The sequence below is a fragment of the Schistosoma haematobium genome, chromosome 1 (genome assembly GCF_000699445.3).
Source record: "Schistosoma haematobium chromosome 1, whole genome shotgun sequence".
NCBI classification, from domain to species: Eukaryota; Metazoa; Platyhelminthes; class Trematoda; order Strigeidida; family Schistosomatidae; genus Schistosoma; species Schistosoma haematobium.
The window spans coordinates 67,349,699-67,372,600 of NC_067196.1; the positions used below are offsets into that span (position 1 = coordinate 67,349,699).

Sequence of the window (22,902 nt, forward strand, 5' to 3'; positions counted from 1 at the left end):
ACTCATTTCTATCATACAAAATGATTTATAGATGTATTTCAATACTGATATGCACTATACATTGCTTTTTTCATCCTGGATTATTGATACAGTTGGAAGTAAATGGTGTTTTTCTTAAAACCATACTCTTAACTTATAGAAGCGATTGTAGCGTGTCTTGGCTCTTTCATATTCGCTATCATATATGAGGCCCTAGAAGTAAGTTGTTATTTTGTTTATGTGCTGACGTCTGTTAATTTAACCTGTCTCTGAATAGAACAGTTATTAGTCTTATTATGATGAAGTTATGGTATTTATCTCTTTAATTTTAGTAGTAGATATTACCTACCCAAAATCCATGCAGGTTGTTCCTTGAAGTCACATTATGCTACAATTAATTGCTAATAACACACAAAGCTTTTAGAGGCGATCTTGAATGTTGTTAGGAATATGAGGGCGGTTATCACTTCCCGGTTGCCCACACCGTGGAAGGGTTCTTCTAGAAGTACCTGAAAAGGAAAATGGGTTAGAGTTGGTCTTAGTGACCTGAAAGCGTACACTGCAGTCTTACGCAAGCAACTAGTTTGAAAAGCAGTAATATGTACTACAAATGAGTTTGATTGCGTGGAACGAAGAAAATATAGCTCCACAAAGGAATCTGATAAGACAGCTTTAACAAACAAAAGTGAAAAATTGTCAAAAAGTCAACGTAGAACCTGTTATGAGGAAAAAATTATACAATTAGAATTATAAGCCAAATATTTAAGGATGATATAAACTAAAGTTTATCAACTAACATCAGTCGCCATAATTAGAAACCGATCACCAGTACCCAAACATTTGTGAAACTCGAGCATTTCCTCAAGAGGTAAATCACAGCATACATCACCATTCATCACGAACAACAAGTCCGGAGATCCAGATAATAATTGGTCACGGAATTGATATATACCACCAGCTGTTCCTAGTGATGTGAACTCCTGTAAATATCTGTCAAATTTGAATGCACAACATTTTGTTGGATTATAAATAAAAATATATAACTTTCAACAAGCAGTTCAAATGAAACTCCTACTAAAATTTATTTTAGGAATTAGGCTCGTTTTCACATAAGGATAAAACGTGAAAGTTTAGGAACCCCAACTGTAGTTTAATCTTTGAAGTTACTTGAACACCGTAAGGATACTATAAGGATCAGTAAATATTAGTTGACTACTATAACAACATCCTCTGTCATTTGAGTTTGTTAAGATCTTTCCTTAGAAACAGTATCCTTATATTTGGTCATAGGGGGCATTACTGTGTAAACATAAGTTATGACACAACGTTTTCTATATATGATACATTCGAATGACTTTAATTTAAGACAAACATTTGGTTTACTTAAATAGTGGCCGATAGTTGTTCCTACCTTTTAAAAGGGTTCATGTCGTTTCTGTGACAACTATCGAAGGATAAGTCTACTTCCGATTGCGTCCAAGCTATTGGTTTCCGTCATACTTCGTAGCTTGTTCAAAACCCGAGAAAGATTGACTCGCGAGGCGCAGGCTTGTTTTCGTTCTGGTTGAGGATGTATTGATCGTATCTTTACCCTCCCCCAAATGTTAGAACACTGTCATACTTATCAAAGGCCAACAATCGTAGTGTTTCTTGACATCAGGGCTGCCTTCGATTCGTTGGACAGGACTGTTCTCTGGGAATGTCTATTGACGAAATATGTGCCTGAGAAGTTTATTAACATCCTAAAGGCCCTATATACAAATACCTCAGGTACAGTGAGGGCATACAACCACCTCTGTTCACTGTTCCATTCGAGCAGTGGGGTTAGGCAGGGTTGCCCAATCTCACCATTCCCCTTCAACTTTGCCATCCATGACATTCTGGAAACAGCTCTGATGGATGTAAGTAATGGTGGTTTGAATCTGTTGCCTGGAGAAAGACTTCTCGACCTTGAGTATGCGGATGATATTGTCTTACTGTGCGATAACCCGACCGTTGTTGCTACCTTGATGTGGTGGTCGGGCTTGCCTATCGTGATGAAGCGACCGAGCTATACTGGCTGGAACAACCGTTCCTCAAGGTCCTACCATGTTAGACAGGTCGGTTGAAGAGCGCTAAGACTTAAAGCAACAAACCCAAGGTCCGAAGGCGAAGTCGTACTGTTAACTGTACAGAGGTGTGACAGCAGTAAGGTGTTTCCTTCAGACAACCAGCATGACAGCGATGCTGCCTTCCCACAAGGAGGGGTGGGGTTAGAAAAGGTCGACCCTAAAAATGCACACCTCGCCTTATCCCACGGATATCCGTCTCCGGCGGTAAGGTCTCAACAAGTACGGAGCTAACACAAAAATTACTCAAAAAGGTCGTGTGTGACCGACCTCCAGCAATTGTCCTTTGGACACTGCGGTCACGATCTCAGGTCACCGAGACCACCTCTAATCCAATTTCCTTTTCAGGTACCTCCAGAACAACCCTTCCACGGTGTGGGCAACTGGGAAGTGATAACTGCCCTCATACCTCTAACAGCACTCAAGACCACTGTATTCATAATCAACCTCCGTCTTCACTTCCTATTACTCCTCCTACATCGACTTTCACTTTAAACTTCCTCTTTCGGCTTCCCCCTCAAGTGTCACCATGTCCAACGATTCTAGTGCGCTAAACACTGATCCAGGTCTACTGGAACCTCGCTCCAAACTACACATTGGAGCCTTCAACGTAGGCATCCAATGTCAAACCGGTCAACAGGCTTCCTTGGCTAGAACCCTAGAATCTCGTACCATTGATGTAAGCTGTGTCTCCGAAACACGTATACAGGATCCCAGTGTGGTCATTCACTTGACCTCACCTCGGCAACACGGAGAGCCAACGAGATACACCCTCCATGTATCTGGTGACCCGATGGCCAGCTCTCGTGGACTGGCAGGAGTAGGGATAGCACTAAGCATAAGGACAGAACAAGCACTGTTAGAGTGGATCCCCGTTAACAGTCATTTATGTGCTGTTCGGCTAAACGGCTCAGTAAGAACTCGGAAGGATAGGGACACACGTCGTTGCCTTTTTGTCGTTTCTGCCTACGCTCCCACCGACTGCAGCTCAGACGAAGTGAAAGATGAATTTTACAGAAATCTATCTGAACCTCTTCAGAAAGCTAAACGTCCAGACATAGTACTTATAGCAGGTGACCTTAATGCCCAGATAGGAAGTTTAAACCAAACAGAAAGGCATTTAGGTGGGTATTTTAGTATTCCGGCACAACGAACATATAGTGGTGATCGTCTGCTGCAACTGTGCTGAGACAATCGTTTATTTTTAGCAAACAAATTTTAAGCATAAGGAGAGATATCGTTTAACATGGCGACCCCCTACACCAAACCAACCATGGACTCAAATAGACCATATTGCCATCAGTCATCACTGGAGAGGGTCGGTAGAAGATTGTCGCTCATTCTGGAGAACCTGCTTGGACTCCGACCATGCCTTAATACGGGCACACATTTGCTTGCGCCTCACTGGACGCAAAAAGGCCACAGTAAAAAGACCCATTAGAACTGAATTGAGTAACGAGAAAACCAAAAGTAGGTTCCAGGAACAACTGAGGTCACACTTAGGTAGTTCTGAAAACGAGGCTGTCCCAGATGTTGCTTGGAAAGATATACGAACAGCTGTGGAAACAGCAATGACATCTGTTAGTAATTTAAACCACAGGGTTACAAAGAACCAATGGATTTCCTCAATGTATATTGCACTGATGGATTCTTGTAAACCCATCCCATCAGGCTCTGAACACGATGAAGAGCGACAACAAATCAGATCTAGGTTAAGCAAAAGTCTAAGGAACGACCGTGAACAGTGGTGGGCAACGAAAGCAAAAGAGATGGAAAGGGCAGCGACTATAGGAAACACAAGACAGCTCTACAGACTAATAAAAGAAACTGGAATTAATAAATCAAGTGTAAGTCAGACTAATTCGGAAAATGACGACACCCACATCTGCTATCAGTCCAGGCGTTTAGAACGATGGGCGGAACATTTCAGAGAACAGTTCAGCTGGCCTTCAGCTACTCTACAACTACCCTCCATTCCCAGATAGTGTGAATGGAACATTGAAGTAGGTCCCCCAACTCTGGCAGAAGTCCAAAAGGCTATAGTTAATCTGAATCGAGGAAGGGCAGCTGGTCCAGATGGACTGGCTCCAGAGGTCTTTAAGGATGTTGGTCCAATTTTAGCGATTAGGTTGACTATTTTAGATAAGATCTGGGAGTTGGACGTTATTCCATCTGACTGGTCACAATCACTTATCGTCCCAATATATAAGAAAGGGTCAAAGTCATCCTGTGACAACCACAGAGGGATTAGTTTAACTAATATAATATCTAAAATACTAGCATCAATAATTATCAGACGCCTAACTAAGACTCGTGAACTACAAACACGAGAGACTCAAGCTGGTTTCAGACCTGGTCGTGGCTGCATCGACCACATATTCACTATTCGTCAGATTCTAGAACACAGGCATACTTATCGACGTCCGACAATGGTTGTCTTTCTCGACTTAAAAGCAGCATTTGACTCGGTAGACCGCGAGATTCAGTGGCAGTGTCTGTCATTGAAAGGCGTACCACAGAAGTACATAAACCTTGTGAAGGCTCTTTACTCGAACACTACTAGTCGAGTCAGAGCTTATGGCGAACTGTCATCTACTTTTGTAACCTCAAGTGGTGTCCGTCAAGCCTGTACACTTTCTCCATTTTTGTTTAACTTCATCATAGATCTACTGATGGAAATAACATTCTCGTCGACTGAATTCTCGGGTATTGATCTCCATCCAGGAGGTCCACTTATCGACTTAGAATACGCAGATGACATAGTCCTGTTTGGTGAAGACGCTGACAAAATGCAGAGTCTTCTGGTAGCACTGAGCAACAATGCCAGAATGTTTGGAATGCGCTTCTCTCCCTCTCAATGCAAGTTGTTGCTTCAGGACTGGCCTGCGTCAACACCTGAACTAAGGATAGGGAGTGAAGTAGTCGAACGCGTCGACAACTTCACTCATCTTGGAAGTCTGATCAACCCCAATGCACTGGTATCGGACGAAATCTCAGCACGGATTCGAAAAGCTTGCTTGGCTTTTGCCAACTTATATCACCTTTGGAGAAGGCGAGATATCCGTCTATCAATGAAAGGATGAGTATACTGCGCGTCAGTCCGTCCTGTTTTAATTTACGGCAGCGAAACATGGCCATTAAGAGTAGAAGACACTCGTAAGCTACTAGTATTTGACCACAGATGCCTCAGAAATATTGCTGGAGTCTGCTGGGATTACCGGGTAAGTAATAGTGAGGTTAGACGCAGGGTATTGTTATAATTCAGTGACGATTAAATTACAGGTAACTCCCGAGGACTACTAATGGACTAATATTCTATAAATATTCTTATTGTATAACTATTCAACAATTACGTTATGTATATTTATATTCCTCTTATTATAAGCTTTATTTTGACCTATATTTTATTATTGTACGATTTACAATTCTTAAGCCAAGCTCAGTCTATTAATTACTGTCCCCCTCGTTCACAGCCACTTTTTGGCTTATTTGTGTACACATGTTATTTTCTATTTTATGGTACGTTGTGGTCTGTCTGATTGATATATAAACCGGGTATGTCTGAAATAAACGATCTGCTCTGATTCGATTCATATTACGGAAGCTGGTATTGTGTTCTGGACTCAAGTGGAAGGGCTCGGAGGACATAGGACCAATAAGGACGCTAAACTGCCCACACCGGTTGAACGTCATTGGTTGGCCTAGTATGAAGATTCGTATAAGTCGTATTCGGATTGGTAGATAAATCGTGTGATAGAAAAACCAGACGTCAAGGTCATAGCAGGTATTAGGGAAGGATGGTAAATCAATCGATGAGGTTGTAAATCTTCATCGACTGAGATGGTTGGGCCACGTGTTACATATGCCCGAACACCGATTACCACGACGTGCAATGCTATCCGGTGTTCGGGATGGTTGGAAGAAAGTTAGGGGCGGCCAAACCAAAACGTGGCATCAGTGCTTGAAGTCACTAACTTCTAGTCTGAGCCATGTTGGTAGATGCAGACTACTTGGTTGGGGTCCGCGTGACTGTCGTAACCAATGGTTGGAGACTCTTGGTGACATGGCTCAGAATCGATCACAATGGCGTCGGTGTATACACTCCCTGTCTTCCCTTAAACTAAGAGATTAAAATGGCCTCATATCTTTTTTTCTACGAACTAATTCTTTCTTCCTGTACTATATCCTTATTGCAATCTCTCTTTTATATATTACCACCTCTGAATTCACTACTTTTATGAATCCGGTGTCCATCTTGTTGTGTTAATGAGGTATGGCAACTTGGACCGATGCATAAATGTGCCTGGTCCTAAGTTGTAGCTGACTGATTGACTGTGCGATAATGCCCAAGCCATGCAATCCGCACTTAATAAGTTGGTAATCAACGTCCGTAGGTATGGTATATGCTTTGCAACTTAGAAGTGCAAAGTACTTCTACAAGACTGGCAGAACCCGATCCTGTATTCACCCTGAGTAATGAGCAGATAGAAGCAGTCGGGAGGTTGATTATGAATACAGTGGTCTTGAGTGCTGTTAGAGGTATGAGGGCAGTTATCACTTCCCAGTTGCCCACACCGTGGAAGGGTTGTTCTGGAGGTACCTGAAAAGGAAATTGGATTAGAGGTGGTCTCGGTGACCTGAGATCGTGACCGCAGTGTCCAAAGGACAATTGCTGGAGGTCGGTCACACACGACCTTTTTGAGTAATTTTTGTGTTAGCTCCGTACTTGTTGAGACCTTACCGCCGGAGACGGATATCCGTGGGATAAGGCGAGGTGTGCATTTTTAGGGTCGACCTTTTCTAACCCCACCCCTCCTTGTGGGAAGGCAGCATCGCTGTCATGCTGGTTGTCTGAAGGAAACACCTTACTGCTGTCACACCTCTGTACAGTTAACAGTACGACTTCGCCTTCGGACCTTGGGTTTGTTGCTTTAAGTCTTAGCGCTCTTCAACCGACCTGTCTAACATGGTAGGACCTTGAGGAACGGTTGTTCCAGCCAGTATAGCTCGGTCGCTTCATCACGATAGGCAAGCCCGACCACCACATCAAGGTAGCAACAACGGTCGGGATAGAAGTAGTCGAGAAGTTCGTGTATCTAGGTAGCTGCATAAGTGCTGGTAGTGGCGTGAGTGATGAGATCAATGCACGTATAGTGAAAGCCAGAGCGGCTTATGCCAATCTGGGCCATCTTTGGCGCCTTCATGATGTTAGTCTGGCTGTTAAATGTCGGATCTACAATGCGTCGGTGAGAGCAGTTTTGCTCTACACTTGGGAGACCTGGCCTTCCCGAGTTGAGGATGTTAGACGACTCTCTGTGTTTGAGCATCTTTGTCTCCGAAGGATTGCTGACATCCAGTGGCTGCTCCATGTTAGTAATGCAGAGGTTCAGCATCATGTGTTCGGGTACCATCTTGAAACATAGACTTCGGTGGCTTGGACATGTTCTACGAATGTCGTCCCAGAGAATTCCACGTCGTGCATTATTTTCTGACACTGGAACTAGTTAGTGTATTTGGTGCCCCTTTATACCAATATTTGTGTTCAAATAAATAAATAAATAATTGCGAATAAACCTAAAAGTAGTGATATAAAAGTATTTAAGTAACTACAGTGGAAAAGCTGAATTTTTTACTGTGGCTTAGAGATCTTTTAAAGTAACACACTCAAACGTTATGAGTTTTTGACCTATTTGAATCACAACCTAAATTTGCCTGAAATTCTAGATAAGTGGTTTTGATGCTAAGCGTGACGTAAACCGAATGACGAGACTGGGCAAGCTATCTACTGAGACCTGAATGCCCTGGTACAGCCAAAGGTGGGGACAGTCAGTTTTTCCTCTCAAGATGCCCTCACATGGTCACGCGTATACAGCCTCTGTCAGGGAAGTCCTACTCACTGTCTTCTCTTAGCCGGGATGTTGTTTACAAAACTGAGAGGATGAAAAGTAAACGTATGGCATTTCAACTGGGTTAATGGTGGGTAAAGAGGAACCACCTATAGAAGTTGGAAAATTCTGATTCCAAACCAATGGTGCACGTGAGCTCAGGATTCTGAAGGAACTAATCGCGTATAAATCCGTTGTTGGTCACAGCTATCATGGAACTGCATCTCCTAAAGTCGCCCAACTGACTTGTGGATTAGACCTCTAGGTTAGAGGCCCGAGTCAATTATGGTCTAGATGGACGAGTCAGAACAGTTCGACTGAAGACAGAAACTGAAGAGATCAGCTGGAATATACGAAACCTGTGCCTAGTGGAAGAAGCCGATTATATGAACACGAGAGCAGTAAAGCCTGGACGTGGTGACCGCTTGGGGAGAATGTCAATAGTGTCCATAACTAACCAACCAAATCACTGCTTAAGCGCCCAAAACGTCAGTCTGGTCTGATGCATTTGTAGACTCTTCTTGTTGCATGTGATCTGAAAACTGAAAGGGATTATTATCCTATTATATTAGTATGACTCACAATTTTTATTCATTTCGATAAGATAAGCAATACTGGTCGGTATGTTCGTACGTTCCACTTAATGATTATAGTTTTTTTAATTATTGTACTTATCAAATTGTAATTTTACGTTTAGAAACAGATAAAGCTTAAAGACGAGTTGTCCTTGTTCTGATTATGGCTTACATATAGACCCTAGGGTTGCCAGTATCGCGTTTACAGTTCAAGTAGAATATCTGTAGAACGAATTAAATCCTGTACTTAGGTATTCAAAAAAGTGAAAAATGACAAAATTAATAAACATCCAAACTGTACATACCTAACAGAAACCTTAAACTCGTGCTGCGCATTCGAAATAAGCTGGTTGAGAGCCTCATTTGGTTGGTAAAATCCCAAAAGAATGATTTCCCTCAATCCCGGTAACTAAACTGCGATGTCGAATTCTAATGATTACCTTGGAAAAGGCTTCGATGTGATGGTAAACAACTGGAAACCCAGCTATTGGAAAAAGTGGTTTAGGCAACTCCAATGAAAGTGGCCTAAAGCGAGTCCCTTTATGTGAAAAAGTAATCGAAATGTCCATTATTACCTTTACATGGACCACCAATTAAGATTATAGCTTTAATTTTCTTCGTGCTATCAGTAAGTACAACTTCATCATTTTCCATATTCTTGTGCAGATATTTTTAGATCGCAGTTAAATATACTTTGTCTCAAAACACCAGGTAGTTACTACTGAAATAAAAGTAAGCACAATATAATCATGAATTATATCCATCGGATGCATCAGTAACTGAATATTTTCGACTTTGAGAGGACATATAAGACAAGTATAGATCACGACGAATTGCTTCAGAAAAATCCTTGCCGAAACTTTCCCAGTCAAATCAAGATCTCAACTATAGTAAAGGTAACTTACACCAGCATAAACCTCGTTGACTTGTAATTTCATTATTATTGTAAGTAGTTTAAACCCGAAAACAGGCACCCAGATAATTTGGAGATTGCAAGAGTACTAAATCGAAGCATTGCATTCGACATTTTACAAGTATTAAAGTGATAAGTATTGGTAATAGAATGTTGACATTTTAAGAATTCTGATCAGTCTCGTTTGACGTGTATACAGATTGCTTCGATAGTCGATAACTTTTGATAAATTAAGAATTTAAACAAATGATAAAACTGAGACTCATGCGAGGCTATCTTTTACTTAGAAGACAATAAACAGGGGACAACACTGTCAGAAGTTCGGCGACAAAACAGTGGTTTTCAATTAGTGCTTAACCAACATAATTATAGCAGGTCGTGCTACAACCAAAGACGTGATTGCTACGTAGGGTTTGTTATTCGTAAATCTAAATAAAGTTTTAGTTTCAAATTTAAAACCGACGCTTCGGAACTAGTTCATCAGGTACAGATATTATAATAACAATTCTACCAGAACACAGAATTTGCACTTCATGTTGATATGTTTGAGGTGATATTAAATTGCTGCAGCACTAAATATTCGGGGAATATACGTTAACTGCCGTTTTATACTTGCAACTGTTAAATTAACCTAGAAACTATCGACAATCTAGTGCGCATTGTACATCAAATACGTGCTCATGAATGTTATTGAAACTTCGAGCAGATGGAGATTAAGTAACTTCGGTTCACATAAACTGTCGTATCAGATAGTGAATTAACGTAGAAAAAATCTGCTGTGAAAAGCTTAAATTAACTCACTAGCTACTAACCCATTGAGAATCTATTGCTCGATAAAATGAGTTTTTAAATCGAGAATAGCATTGAATATTATGGACTGTTTAAACGAAAGCACTTGTTTAGATGACCCCTAACCTGTTCTGAATAATTTTCTAACCTGTTCTGGAGAACCAATGACCTCCAAAGTAGAATTACCGCTCTAGCACGCTCTAGAGAACTATTCAAAACAAAAGGATAATGACTCAATAAACTGTTTTCTTTTAAATTGTGGTCTGACCCCGTTAAACACCTCCTCAGACTTGAAAAAATGTTTGACTTGGTTTTTTATCAGAATATGTTCTTGAATTTTAGAAGAGAGCTGTTGTATACACGTTTCTAATAATCTTCGTATTAAATCCTAAGGAGAATGAAAATATAAAATATTAGACCCGATAATCAGTATCTTGTCAATGAGAAAATATAAAACAATTGTTTGGTGGCACCGCCTATTTGAAATCAAGCAGTCGCTACAGATCTACAATCGTTTTTAGACTAGGTAGGTCATGCCAAAAGATTTCAATAGATCTGAAAACTCTGACATATATTTGAACACTATTACGTTATGCGAAAACTTTATACAGTAGATTTTTTCTGAAGCCTGCACTCTGAGTAACGGCTGGATAGCTTGTGTTATATTCTGTTGGTCCAGGTGCTTCTTGCTCTACACATGAACTTATTGAAAGTATTAACTTTTGGGACTTTTAAGAACCCTCGCACGTTCGAGTCACTTACTAACTGAATGTCGTAAATACGATTCTCAGCCAGGTCTGAGCGTTTCGGCACTTCTATTTCAAAAACAACGTGACTTAGTGGATTCTGACTATTTACGTATATCTCACTAAAGTTGCAAAAAATTACTATTTCGATCGAATATATGGTGTTTAAGTTAGTGTAGGGCCAGTGTAATGTCATCGAGCTCTAGACAAATCAACCGACTGTTGGGTCACTGAATATCGAATAGATCATCGATCCCTGTCAAGGTCAAGGACAACCAACATGCATCAGCTAACCGTATGCCATAGACTAGTCATGCGGTGGTGCCCTCAAAATCTTCTCTGTGTTCATTCATACTAATATATCTCCGTAATGACGTCCCTTGCCTTATACAGTTTTCATAGCAGCCATAGTACCTTGATACGTCAAAGGAGTAGTTCAAGTTAGGTGCTGGCTTCGAGGAGTGACTTTTAGTCACATCATTTCCGTCTAACTACAGTAGGCCTCCAATAATTCTATATACATAATCTATGTTAGTAGTCTACATTAGTACAATATAACGATTTGTTGATGAAATCGTTTAGAATCACCTCAAAGTTTTCTGTTTGTAAGTACTTCAAACTCTTATACTCTTGATGGCACTGTTGATGCTAATTTCCTCTATATCTGACTCCAATAAATGATATCCCATTAACTGAGTAGTTTAGGTAGGCTAAATCTCCTAATAGAATTGTGGATTTACTCGAGATTATTCAGAAGCCTGAACACCAGTTGTAGAAATATTTTTATTGTCAAAGATAAATAAAATCTGCAAGCGTACAGCGAGCAAGCACACTGTGAAACCAAGAGAGCGTGTGTGTGTGAGAGAGAGAGTTAAAAATCCGTATATTTTTTTGAGTGTTAATCAAGTGTGGATAAATTATTGATTATCTGTATGTTACAACCAATAGGTTGATGTGCAGACAAGCGCTCAATCATACACACACAGAAATTAACATAGTGAATTAAGTGTCTGAATTGCAGTCAGTAGACAAATAATACAATAGTTTAATGGGATTGCTACAGCACCAAAGACTGGGATATTTAACACTTACAAAGACTAAAAAAATGTTGAAATATCGATATAGGCCTCGGAACAGTGAGTACTATGGAACTCCACAGGTCATTACGAATAAAGCGTATAATTGCAAACTGAGAAGCCCAGCAAATGTATGAAAAACATTTTAACCAATCTCTAATCGAGCAGCCTAAAAGCTATTCTCTTACATAAATTACAGAACATGGATACAGTACTAGATTTCCAACCTAATTATGGAAGGTATAGATCTCAAATGATAGAGGATGATCAGGAAAAGCAGAAGGTATGGCAAACTATTATGGGACAACTTCCACTCAGAAGCCTCTTCTAGACGAAGAACTAGACCCAAATATAAAGTCAACAATCAGTCTAGTCGTTGTGGACTTCGTTCGAGACGATGTTATTGGGCTCTGAGCACTTTCGATACGGAAAAGTTGACGGGATGGGATGGACTATTCTTTAAAATCCTGAGACAAAATGCACAATAATCTGCAGTCCCACTAACTGTGATATTCAGTACTTAACTTGATGTGTGTTACATTCGGACCGGAAGGATGGAATCGTCACCTCAATCCATCAAATTGGACCAGGACAACTTTCGTCGAACTACACACCTGTCAGTCACACCAGTCTCGTAATTAAACTACTAGAAAGAACGGTCAAACACACCATAATGACATTCGTAGGAACCAACAACTTGGAAAACAGTAAACAACATGGTTTCAGAAGGAATTTTGTCTTGCAAATTAAGCCTCTGGATAAAGACTCTAGACAATGGAACATCAGTGGATATTGTATACATAGACATCAGCAAAGCACTTGACAAGATGCTGACAAATAGGCTGGTGTTGAAGCTAGAAAATATTGGCATTGCAAGATCTATCCTAAAATGGCCCAAAGATTTCCTAGTAGGTCGTATTCGAAAAGTGAGAGTAAATTCGAGGTGCTCCGCCTGGAGAACAGTAGTTAGTGGAGTGCCGCAAGATTCTGTCCTAGATCCTTTACTTTTTTACCATATGCAAATGATCTCGCAAGTATGGTTGAGTCCCCAACATTATTATACACTGATATGAAAATATGGCGAGAAATAACAGGAGACGCAGATGCATGCGTACTTCAGGCAGAGCTAAATATTGTGATTAGCCGGTCTAATGCCTATCAACTCTGCAGTGTATCTACATGCACACTGGGGATACAAAGGTAAATAGGTGCAGCATATGGGAAGTGTCTATGCCTGTGGTCCGGTCTCACAAGGATGTTAAGGTGACAGTGAGTCAAAGCCACGGGCCACTGCCAAGAAGTTGCATCTGAAGGGTTTAAAACCCTAAGGGCTCTAAGACGTACATTCACCAAGCTAGTTACTACCATCTTCACTACAATATACACAACCCAGATCAGATCTAAACTTCAAAGTAGATTCAGGCTGCAAGCCCCTGTTTAGAAGTTGGCTCGGATGTCATAGAAAAATTACAGACGGCAGCTATCCCGGCCATTCCAGGACTCCAGAGTTGACCATACAAAGAGCGGCTAGAGAAGCTAAACCTCTTAACTATGACACATCTCAGATTAAGAGGTGATCTGATTTTGATGTATAGGACGCTAAACAATGATTTTGGACCCACTTTATCCTCTCTCTTTCTTCACACTGGATCTAGACATCTCAGAGGACACAGAATGCGAACGGAAAAGCCAAAAATGAACAAAATATACATATGGTATACATGTTTCACACCGAGGCATCAATTCTTGGAACCTATTACCCGAAGCAGCGGTGTTTGAACCTTCAATTGACTCATCCAAGTGAAAATAAGACGCTCACAGAAGCATACTGCAGGAGGAACTACACAGGCCATAGGCCTTTTGTCCCTGTTACAAAAATCTGAATCTAGACTTGTTACTTCGGACACGTGACTCAAGCGCGCTTTTCGAACGGGAAGTTTAGTCCTAAAGTGATTTGCATTTATCAAACTTTCGCTATGTTCTTACGCAACAAAAGCACCATTTCTGATCTAAAGAATCTATCCTGAGCTATAAGTTCGGTAGATTATTTTTTTGAGTTCCACCCAGTTTAGTAGTTAACTGCGGTTTAGCCTCAGCTTACCACTCGGTTTTTTTTCAGTTTTTCACGTAAAGACTAGTTCAGTTTATCTCATCCGTTTTATCCAGTTTTTCCGTTTTCAGTGTGCTTTTTAGTGTATTTTTTACGGTCTTAGGCTTTGCTAGCATCTATAACACAGTTTACGTCAATATAGTCATGAAAAATTCATGCAAACGACATGGATGCAGTTTTGCTGTTACATCTGGCATGCAGTGCGACAAGTGCAAATATCGGTCCCATGAAGCGGGCACAGATCTAATAGCAACTGCTTACAACAGACTCAGCAAGTTGGATCATAAGTGGGAATGTGTTACGTGCAGCACGGATTCTGTGGTTTTGCTGAGTAACATCATTGTCCTACTGACAGGTCTGCAGAGCAAGTTGTCGGCAAACTTGGAAAATGACAGTCAAAAAATGGGTAGACAAACAAGAGAGCGCATTGAAAACAAGAATAGAGATGTCGACAGGTCTACCGACGACGGAGCATGCAACAGCATTAATGATGACACGCTGAAACTCAGCACCATGATTACGACGACAGTACTCGACTCCCTCAGTAAACTCGAGTCACACAGCTCAAGGTCCCTGAACGCGACAGTGGTTCCCAAAAACTCTATAGGTGATTGGACCCATGTCAAAAGAGCTAAAAAGGACCAGGCGTCACAGTCTAAGTTGAACATCCCAGTTGTTGAACGGAAGTCAACTGGTGATCTGGTCGCACAGTCTATCCCCAAGAATGTCCGTCCGGTCATCAAAAAGCCAAGGATTCATAAACGTGCTTCGACCACCAAACAACAAGGTGCCTAACCTGAACGCACCGGAAAACCTGGGACGATGATAACGGTTCGTGATGACTCTCTCGTAGTCATGAACTTCAAAGACAACCCTGACCTTCCTCTCAGTTTGCAGGACAAAAATGATAGGATGCTCTGTGGTGAATTGAACAAGAAGCTTGAACTTCCTAGGATAGAGCCTTTGAAGGTCACACGGCTCACTCGGGGGAAGGAATCTAAGCCGTATACATACGATTTTGCTTGGAGGTACACCAAGTTCACAACCATGAGTTTAACAATGTTGATGAATCTGTGTGGTGCTCTGTAAGATTGTCTACTACTTCGAGGTGTCTAGTCGGAGTCATATATAGGAAGCCCACTACCGACATCGAGTACGATAGTCGTATGCTGAAGGACTATCCCGCTCTACTCGTCTCGGTTTCACACACATACTGATTCTAGGGGACTTCAATCTCAGTTTGCGGAACACACGTATACTGGAGGCGACAACTCGATTGAAGCTCGGTTCTTCAACCTCATTGAGAATCTGGGATTATACGAAAATGTGAAGTCAGCAACTCGTTGCAGAAACAGTCAGACACCATCGCGCTTAGCTTGTGTATTTACAAACGAAGGATTCCTAGTAGACAACCTCTCAATCCTGGCTCCCCTGAGAAAAAGCGATCATGCCATCATAGCCTTCAGTTTCGTCAGCAAATTTAATCCAAGATACACCACCAACAACAGGCGCTGGAATTTCAAATGGTTGAGTGTTTCAGCTCTATATGACTATCTACAACAGGTAGATTGGGATGTTCACCCTCAACTCGATATGGTTGCTCGTCGGGACTTCCTGCTGCACGCGCTCTTACGTGCTACAAAGCAGTCAGTTCCTCAAACTGTCCCTGAAAGCCACAATAAACCTATAATCATCAAGAACCGTACCCTTCGCCTGCTAAGCCGCAAAAGGCACTGTTGGGCGGAATACAAACGAACTGACAAGGACGGAGCGTACAAACAATATAAACATATAAGGAACATATGCACGAAGGCTATAAGAGAGGATAGGCTTCAGCACCAGACAAAGGTTATGGACAAATTTGCCTCTAATCCTAAAAGCTTATTCCGTTATGCAGCCTCTCTTCGTCAAGCCAAAACTGGATTTTCCCAACTGCTAGGTCCTAATGGCACGACTAATAACGACGGCGGTGCCGCTAAGCTTTTGGCTGAACAGTACTCTCTGATATTTCGACCGATCCACATAAACTATACTGGTGACAGCCTCATCTGCAACTGCACAGGACTTTTTGAAGTGAACCTGAGCGCTCACTTGGTGTTCCGGATACTGCAGCACTTAAGAATAGACACTTCTCCTGGCCCGGATATGGTCCATTCCGCCATACTGAGGGAAGCAGCCTCAATCCTGGCAACGCCGCTTGGCGTGATGTTCTCACACTCGCTAAGTCGAGGCAAACTACCGGGAAATTGGAGGCTGGCTCACATCACACCAACCTGCCGACGATGTGAAACTTTGGTGAGGGATACGCAACCAAGACGATATACAGGCACTTCAGGAGGATCTGACTCGACTTCAAAGTTGGGCAGACGATAACGGACTTACCCTTAACACTTCAAAGTGTAAAGTAGTCCATCTGCAACATGCCGCAGACTACAGTTATAACTTGGGAAACTCCTCTCTAGTAGTATCCCAAGTCGAAAAAGATTCAGGAGTCCTAGTGCTCAACGATTTAAAGTCTTAAGCCAACTGTGACAAAATTGCCTTCCGAGCAAACCTTGCACTGGTAACATCGAAGCGCATTTTTGGTCAGTTTGACAGAAGAACTTTCCATACAATCTTCAATAGTTTTATCCGTCCCCATTTACAGTACGGAGACATAGTATTCCCACCCTCACTCCCAAAGGATAAGGACACCCTGGAGCGTATCTAACAGCAAGCCACGAAATCAGTTCGAGGACTCAAATTCAAAACTTACGAAGAGCTCCTCCATTCACTTAACCTTTACGCATTAGAGTATAGACGTCTTAGAGGTGACCTTCTGGTAGCTTACAGTATCCTTAACACTTCTGGACATCCTCTTAAACACCTACTTAGGCTTAGTTCCAACACTAACCTAAGAGGTAACACCCAAAAACTGGTGACACACCATAGCAGAACGGACTGTAGACACAACTTCTACTCCTTAAGAGTTGTCAAATGCTGGAATCCGCTACCGACTGAACTAGTCCAGGCGACTTTCCAGGAGTCCCTTAAGAGGAAACTTGATTTATTCTTAAGGACTATGGATAGTATCACACTATGATTTACTAATTTCTTTTCCTCTTTAATTGTTAGCATACCTAGGTTCCCGCCTGGAGGTATTGGTGGTCACCTGCTACTAGACACGGAAGCCTGTTAAGCGAAAGCTTCTTCTATTCCGTCCACAACCATTTGAACCATTTGAACTAAATAGCGCGGAACATGAAGAGTGAAGGCCACTAGGACTTCACGATAGCAACTGTCGTGAGTTTGTATTTGATCTCATTCTGGTTGGGGTTGGCTCTTACTGACTCTATTTGTAATGACTATTTGTATGTTTAGGGCATTATTTCCTTGTGCCACTACGTTATCTTGCTTTTTTGGTGATGGATGTATTTTTCATGCACATACAGCATCAGTGATTTGACCAGGGAATCAGCTATCATTCAAGCACTGTTCAAAAAGCTCCAATCATAGTTTTTACCATGTTCAGGCTAGCCTCACAGTTACCTGGAATTTGTTATAAATTTGAGCTTTTCGATTACCTTCACACTGCTTATTACTTAATGATACCAGCCATAAGTGAAGAAGACGAGGTGACTAAAATGACATATGGTGCTATGAAATAAAGAACAATTGTTTTGAAGTAGCATCGGTTTTTCCTAAACACCTTCGCAGATGGAGCCAGTGGGTTGAGATGTCACTAGTCATATCTGGTCCACGAGGGGTAACAGGTGTTAGTAAAAAACCCAGTTAATCTATCTGTTATAACTAATCCACCATCCCTAGAAATCTCATTAGCTAGTCCATCAAACCCAACTGCTGTCCCTCGCTCTAAATTGCTTATAGCCTTTTTAACCTCACCATTTTATTTATTTATTTGAACACAAGTATTGGTACAAAGGAGCCCCGAATACATATGCGCCACATACGTCACTTTATATGTGTTTGGGGTGTGATACTGTCCCGGGTACCCAGACTGAAGCAGATCAATCTCAATAAGAGTTGGGGGATTTACATCAGTTCGCCATTCAGTTTTTTGTGTAATTGTGGGTGACCGAAGTGCGGCTGAAGGCTATTTGAATTGTCCCTAGTGTTCTTCCCATCGGTCCAATCTCCTGGATTGAAAGCAAATAATAGTCCCGTTTTTCTTCGAGATAGTTTCACTAACAGCCAGACTTCTAATATTCGTTTTTTGGTATGAAAAGTTGTCTGCTGTGACCTACATGTAGCTTATTTCTGTATGAACTCAGTCAGTCAGCTACAACGTAGGACCAGGTACATATATGCATCGGTCCAAGTTGTCATACTTCATTAGCACAACAAGATAAACACCAAATTTAAAGTAGTTAATTCAATTATGGTAATATATGAAATAAAGATTGTGTATAAGGATGTACTACAGGAAGAAAGAATTAAAAAGCAAGGTGTAAAGTAATTTTAATCCCGTTCAAGGGAAGACAAATAGTGTATACATCCAAACGATTGTGATCGATTCTTAGCCATGTCACCCAGAATCTCCAAACATTGGTTACGATAGTCCTCTGAAACCACGCTCTAACTACATGTAGGAGCTTTCAACGTTCGAACACTGTGCCAAATAGGACAACAGGCTTCCTTAGCTAGTTCTTTAGGATCTCACGTCATCGATGTGTGCTGCGTCTCCGAAACGCACATACAGGATCCGAGTAGCGTCATTCATTTGACATAACCATATCAAAATGAAGAACCATCTCGATTCACGATTCGTGTATCTGGAAGCTCTGATGCAGCTTCCTGTGGCCTCGCTGGTATAGGTATTACATATAGTCCTAGGGTAGAACTATCTCTCTTAGACTGGATCCCAGTAGACTGGTTTGTGCGCTGTTCGACTAAACGGAACAGTAAGGACTCGGAAAGATAGGCACACTCGTCGTTGCCTCTTCGTCGCCTCTGCCTATTCTCCCACTGACTGCAGCTCAGATGATGTAAAAGATGGGTTTTACAGAAAGCTCTCCGACCTTCTCCGAAAAGCTAGGCGCTCTGATGTAGTAATAATGGCCGGTGACTTTAATGCTCAAGTAGGTAAACTAAGCGATAGGGAAAAACACCTAGGTGGATCTTATGGTGTCGTGGCTCAAAGAACAGGTAATGGCGACCGTCTATTGCAGCTATGCACAGATAACCGCCTGTTTCTTGCAAATACTAACTTTAAGCATAAGGAAAAACATCTTTTAACATGGCGACCCCCTAATTCGTCTCAACGTTGAACCCAAATGGATCACATCGCTATCAGCCATCGATGGAGAGGCTCGATAGAAGACTGTCGCTCGTTTTGGAGCACATGCTTAGATTCAGATCATGCTCTAGTGCGAGCGCGTATTTGCTTGCGTCTTACTGGACGTAGGAAAGACGCTGCAAGGAAACCTCTTAGGGTTCTACTTAATGATAGCCAGGCTAATAATATACTTCACGAACAACTAGAAAAGCAGTTAGGCAGCCATGTATGTGATGCCTACCCCGATGCAGCATGGAATGATATCCTGAAAGCTGTGGAAACAGCAGTGAAATCTGCTAGTACGGTAAACCATTAGGTTAGGGAGCAACACTGGAACTCAGCAGCACCTACCGCACTGTCAGATGCTCGAAAACTCATTCCATCTGACTCTGAACATAACGAAGAGCGGAGTCAGCTTAAGCGCAAGCTGACAAGAAGCCTACGCAATGATCGTGAACAGTGGTGGGTAGCAAAAGCAAGAGAGATGGAAAAGGCAGCAGCAATAGGTAACAGCATACAACTGTTCAGACTTGTCAAGGAAATTGGTATTAGGAATCCAATTGTTAGCGAAACTACACCGGGAAAAGATAGACATATTATTCGCTCTCAATCCAGGGGACTAGGTCGATGAGCAGAACACTTTATGGATCAGTTCAACTGGCCTTCAGCCACACTTCGGTTTCCCACGATCCCTAGTCAAGTTGATATAAGTCCTCTAACTCTTTACGAAGTTGAAAAAGCTATAGGAAATCTGAAGTGAGGGAGAACAGCAGGCCCTGACATGTTTACCCTTGAGATTTCAAAGGATGATGGTCCAGTATTAACAGTGAGATTGACTGGGGTCTTAGGTAGAATCTGGGAACTGGACGTAATCCTATCTGACTATAACTATAAATCATATGAAGCTTTTTTAGCTGTCCTCCCAATGTACTACTATGTCAGTTTTTACTCATACACTTATATGTTGTCTTCCACATAGTTGGCGTGATTTTGTCATTCAATGAGTCAGAAAACAATCAATTAATTCCATGTTGTTTCCAATCAAATTTTCCTTTTTATTTCAAAAGCATTTCCAATACGAACGTTTTCTATCCTCCTCATCTAAAAACATACCTAACCAAAAGAATGGATCATGCCCACGGTTCTCATCATTCACCGGCCCATGCTGGTATGCAGTCAAGCGATCATTCCATGGATATGAAAGTACGACTCATTTCTATCATACAAAATGATTTATAGATGTATTTCAATACTGATATGCACTATACATTGCTTTTTTCATCCTGGATTATTGATACAGTTGGAAGTAAATGGTGTTTTTCTTAAAACCATACTCTTAACTTATAGAAGCGATTGTAGCGTGTCTTGGCTCTTTCATATTCGCTATCATATATGAGGCCCTAGAAGTAAGTTGTTATTTTGTTTATGTGCTGACGTCTGTTAATTTAACCTGTCTCTGAATAGAACAGTTATTAGTCTTATTATGATGAAGTTATGGTATTTATCTCTTTAATTTTAGTAGTAGATATTACCTACCCAAAATCCATGCAGGTTGTTCCTTGAAGTCACATTATGCTACAATTAATTGCTAATAACACACAAAGCTTTTAGAGGCGATCTTGAATGTTGTTAGGAATATGAGGGCGGTTATCACTTCCCGGTTGCCCACACCGTGGAAGGGTTCTTCTTTCAGGTCGAAAGCTCCGGATGTGGCCCCTTAGGAAAACCATCTACTTCGGTTTGGGCACTCGGCTAGTATCACAGCCCTCACACATATCAAATGAGATCTGTGTGGTGCCTCCTTGTACCAATATCTATGTGTTCAAATAAAATAAATAAATAAATACAGTCAACAGTACGACTTCGCCTTCAGACTTTGGGTTTGCTGCTTTTAGTCGTACCGCTCTTCAGCCGACCTGTCTGGCATGGTAGGACCTTGCGGAACTATTTTTCCAGCCAATGTAGCTCGATTTGTTCATCACGATAGACAAACCCGACCACCACGTCAACTTAGCTACAACGGTTGGGCACAAAGCTTGGTGTACGAGATGTTACAATCGCACTTAATGAACTGGAATAGCGGTTTTGTGAAGTATTGATTTACGGAAGAATATTTTGTAATAACAGACATTGTAATAGTGAGAAACTAGCAAGAGATATGTTCCTGATAATAGCACATTTTAATAATAAGAATCATATTAGGCTCACTACTAGTTCATACACGGAGACATGTCTAGTAACATCTCAACCCGCTGACTCCGTCTGCGAAGGCGTTTAAGAAAAACCGATGCTACTTCAATACACTTGTTCTTTATTTCATAGCACCATATGTCATTTTAGTCACCTCGTCTTCTTCACTTATGGCTGGTATCATTAAGTAATAAGCAGTGTGAAGGTAATCGAAAAGCTCACATTTATGAAGCTATTGAATGTCAGTGACTGAACAATGATTTTTAGTATTCCCAAACAGAAGTCGCGCCTCAGCGCTTGCTTACTTCTGTTACCCCTCGTAGAGGAGAATAAACTCCTCACCAGTATTCTCCATCCAGTTGCTATTCATCCTTCTCATATCTGCTTCTAATTCCCGACGCAGTGTGTTCCTTGATCTTCCTTATTTCCATTTTCCTCTAGGAATCCAAGCTAGGGCTTGCCTCCTGATGGAGTTTGATGATTTCCGTGATGTATGTCCTATCCCTTTCCAACGTTTTTTCCCTATTTCGTTTCAGCTGGAAGTTGGTTTGTTCTCTCCCACAGTAGGTCGTTGCTGATCGTATCCGACTAAGAGACATGGAGTGTCTTGCGTAGACAATTGTTTATAAATACTTGTACTTTTTTGATGATAGTTGTAGTAGTTTCAGCTTCATACAGTAGAATTGTCTTGACTAACGTCTGCATTGAAGATTGTGACTTTGATATTGGTTGACCGTTGTTTTGAGCTTCATTCGTTCTCCAGTTTTATGAATACCAACCTTGCTTTGGTAATATTTACCTTTATATCTACATCAAATCCTCCATGTTTATTGATGGTGCTTCTCAGGCGCCTAAAGGATTCCACCTCTTCTATAGCTTCTCCATCAAGTGTGATTGGACTGGTGTTCTCTATGCTGTATTTCAGGATCTGGCTTTATCCTTTGTGTGTGCTGAGGCCTACTGATGCAGAGGCTACTACTACACTAGTTGTGTTGAGCTGTATTTGTCAGTGTGTGTAGGATAGAAGAGCCAAGTCATCTACGAAGTCCGAATATTCTAACTGATTCCGAGCTGTCCATTGTATTCTGTGCTTTCACTCAAACATCGTGGTCTCCCTAATCCAGTCGACCACCAGAAGAAAGAGGAAGGATTAAAGTAAGCAGCTTTGTCTGACTCTGGTCGTCACTTGGAATGCATCTGTCAAGTTTGGAGAAAATCATGTAAAATTTCGAATCGGCAGTTAGTCGTCAGTTCTT

At 41.4% G+C, this 22,902-nt stretch overlaps 2 protein-coding genes across 5 annotated transcripts in view; one reads left to right on the forward strand and one right to left on the reverse strand.

The window, feature by feature from the left end:
* MS3_00001931 (uncharacterized protein) overlaps positions 1–10,422 on the reverse strand; it is a 29,668-nt gene extending 19,246 nt beyond the window's left edge. The window contains exons 1-6 of one of the 3 annotated variants that reach the window (XM_051209446.1): positions 10,376–10,422; positions 9,123–9,265; positions 8,988–9,085; positions 8,853–8,956; positions 777–969; positions 329–488 (exon numbers count right to left, since the gene is read on the reverse strand). Coding sequence is in view for 2 of the 3 variants with exons in the window: in XM_051209448.1 (XP_051074904.1) it covers positions 777–969; positions 8,853–8,956; positions 8,988–9,085; positions 9,123–9,201 (474 nt within the window). In the remaining variant the exon portion in view is untranslated. Of the gene's footprint in view, positions 1–328; positions 489–776; positions 970–8,852; positions 9,086–9,122; positions 9,269–10,375 lie in introns of all 3 variants that reach the window. The other 2 variants (XM_051209448.1, XM_051209447.1) reach the window with 2 other exon arrangements.
* Positions 1–22,902, forward strand: part of MS3_00001932 (uncharacterized protein) — a 45,002-nt gene that overhangs the window by 9,220 nt on the left and 12,880 nt on the right. The window contains exons 1-4 of one of the 2 annotated variants that reach the window (XM_051209450.1): positions 17,371–17,463; positions 20,524–20,659; positions 20,696–20,762; positions 20,804–20,862. In XM_051209450.1, coding sequence (XP_051074906.1) covers positions 20,582–20,659; positions 20,696–20,762; positions 20,804–20,862 — 204 coding nt within the window. In that variant the 5' untranslated portion in view covers positions 17,371–17,463; positions 20,524–20,581. Of the gene's footprint in view, positions 1–31; positions 99–17,370; positions 17,464–20,523; positions 20,660–20,695; positions 20,763–20,803; positions 20,863–22,902 lie in introns of those variants that run through there. The other variant, XM_051209449.1, reaches the window with a different exon arrangement.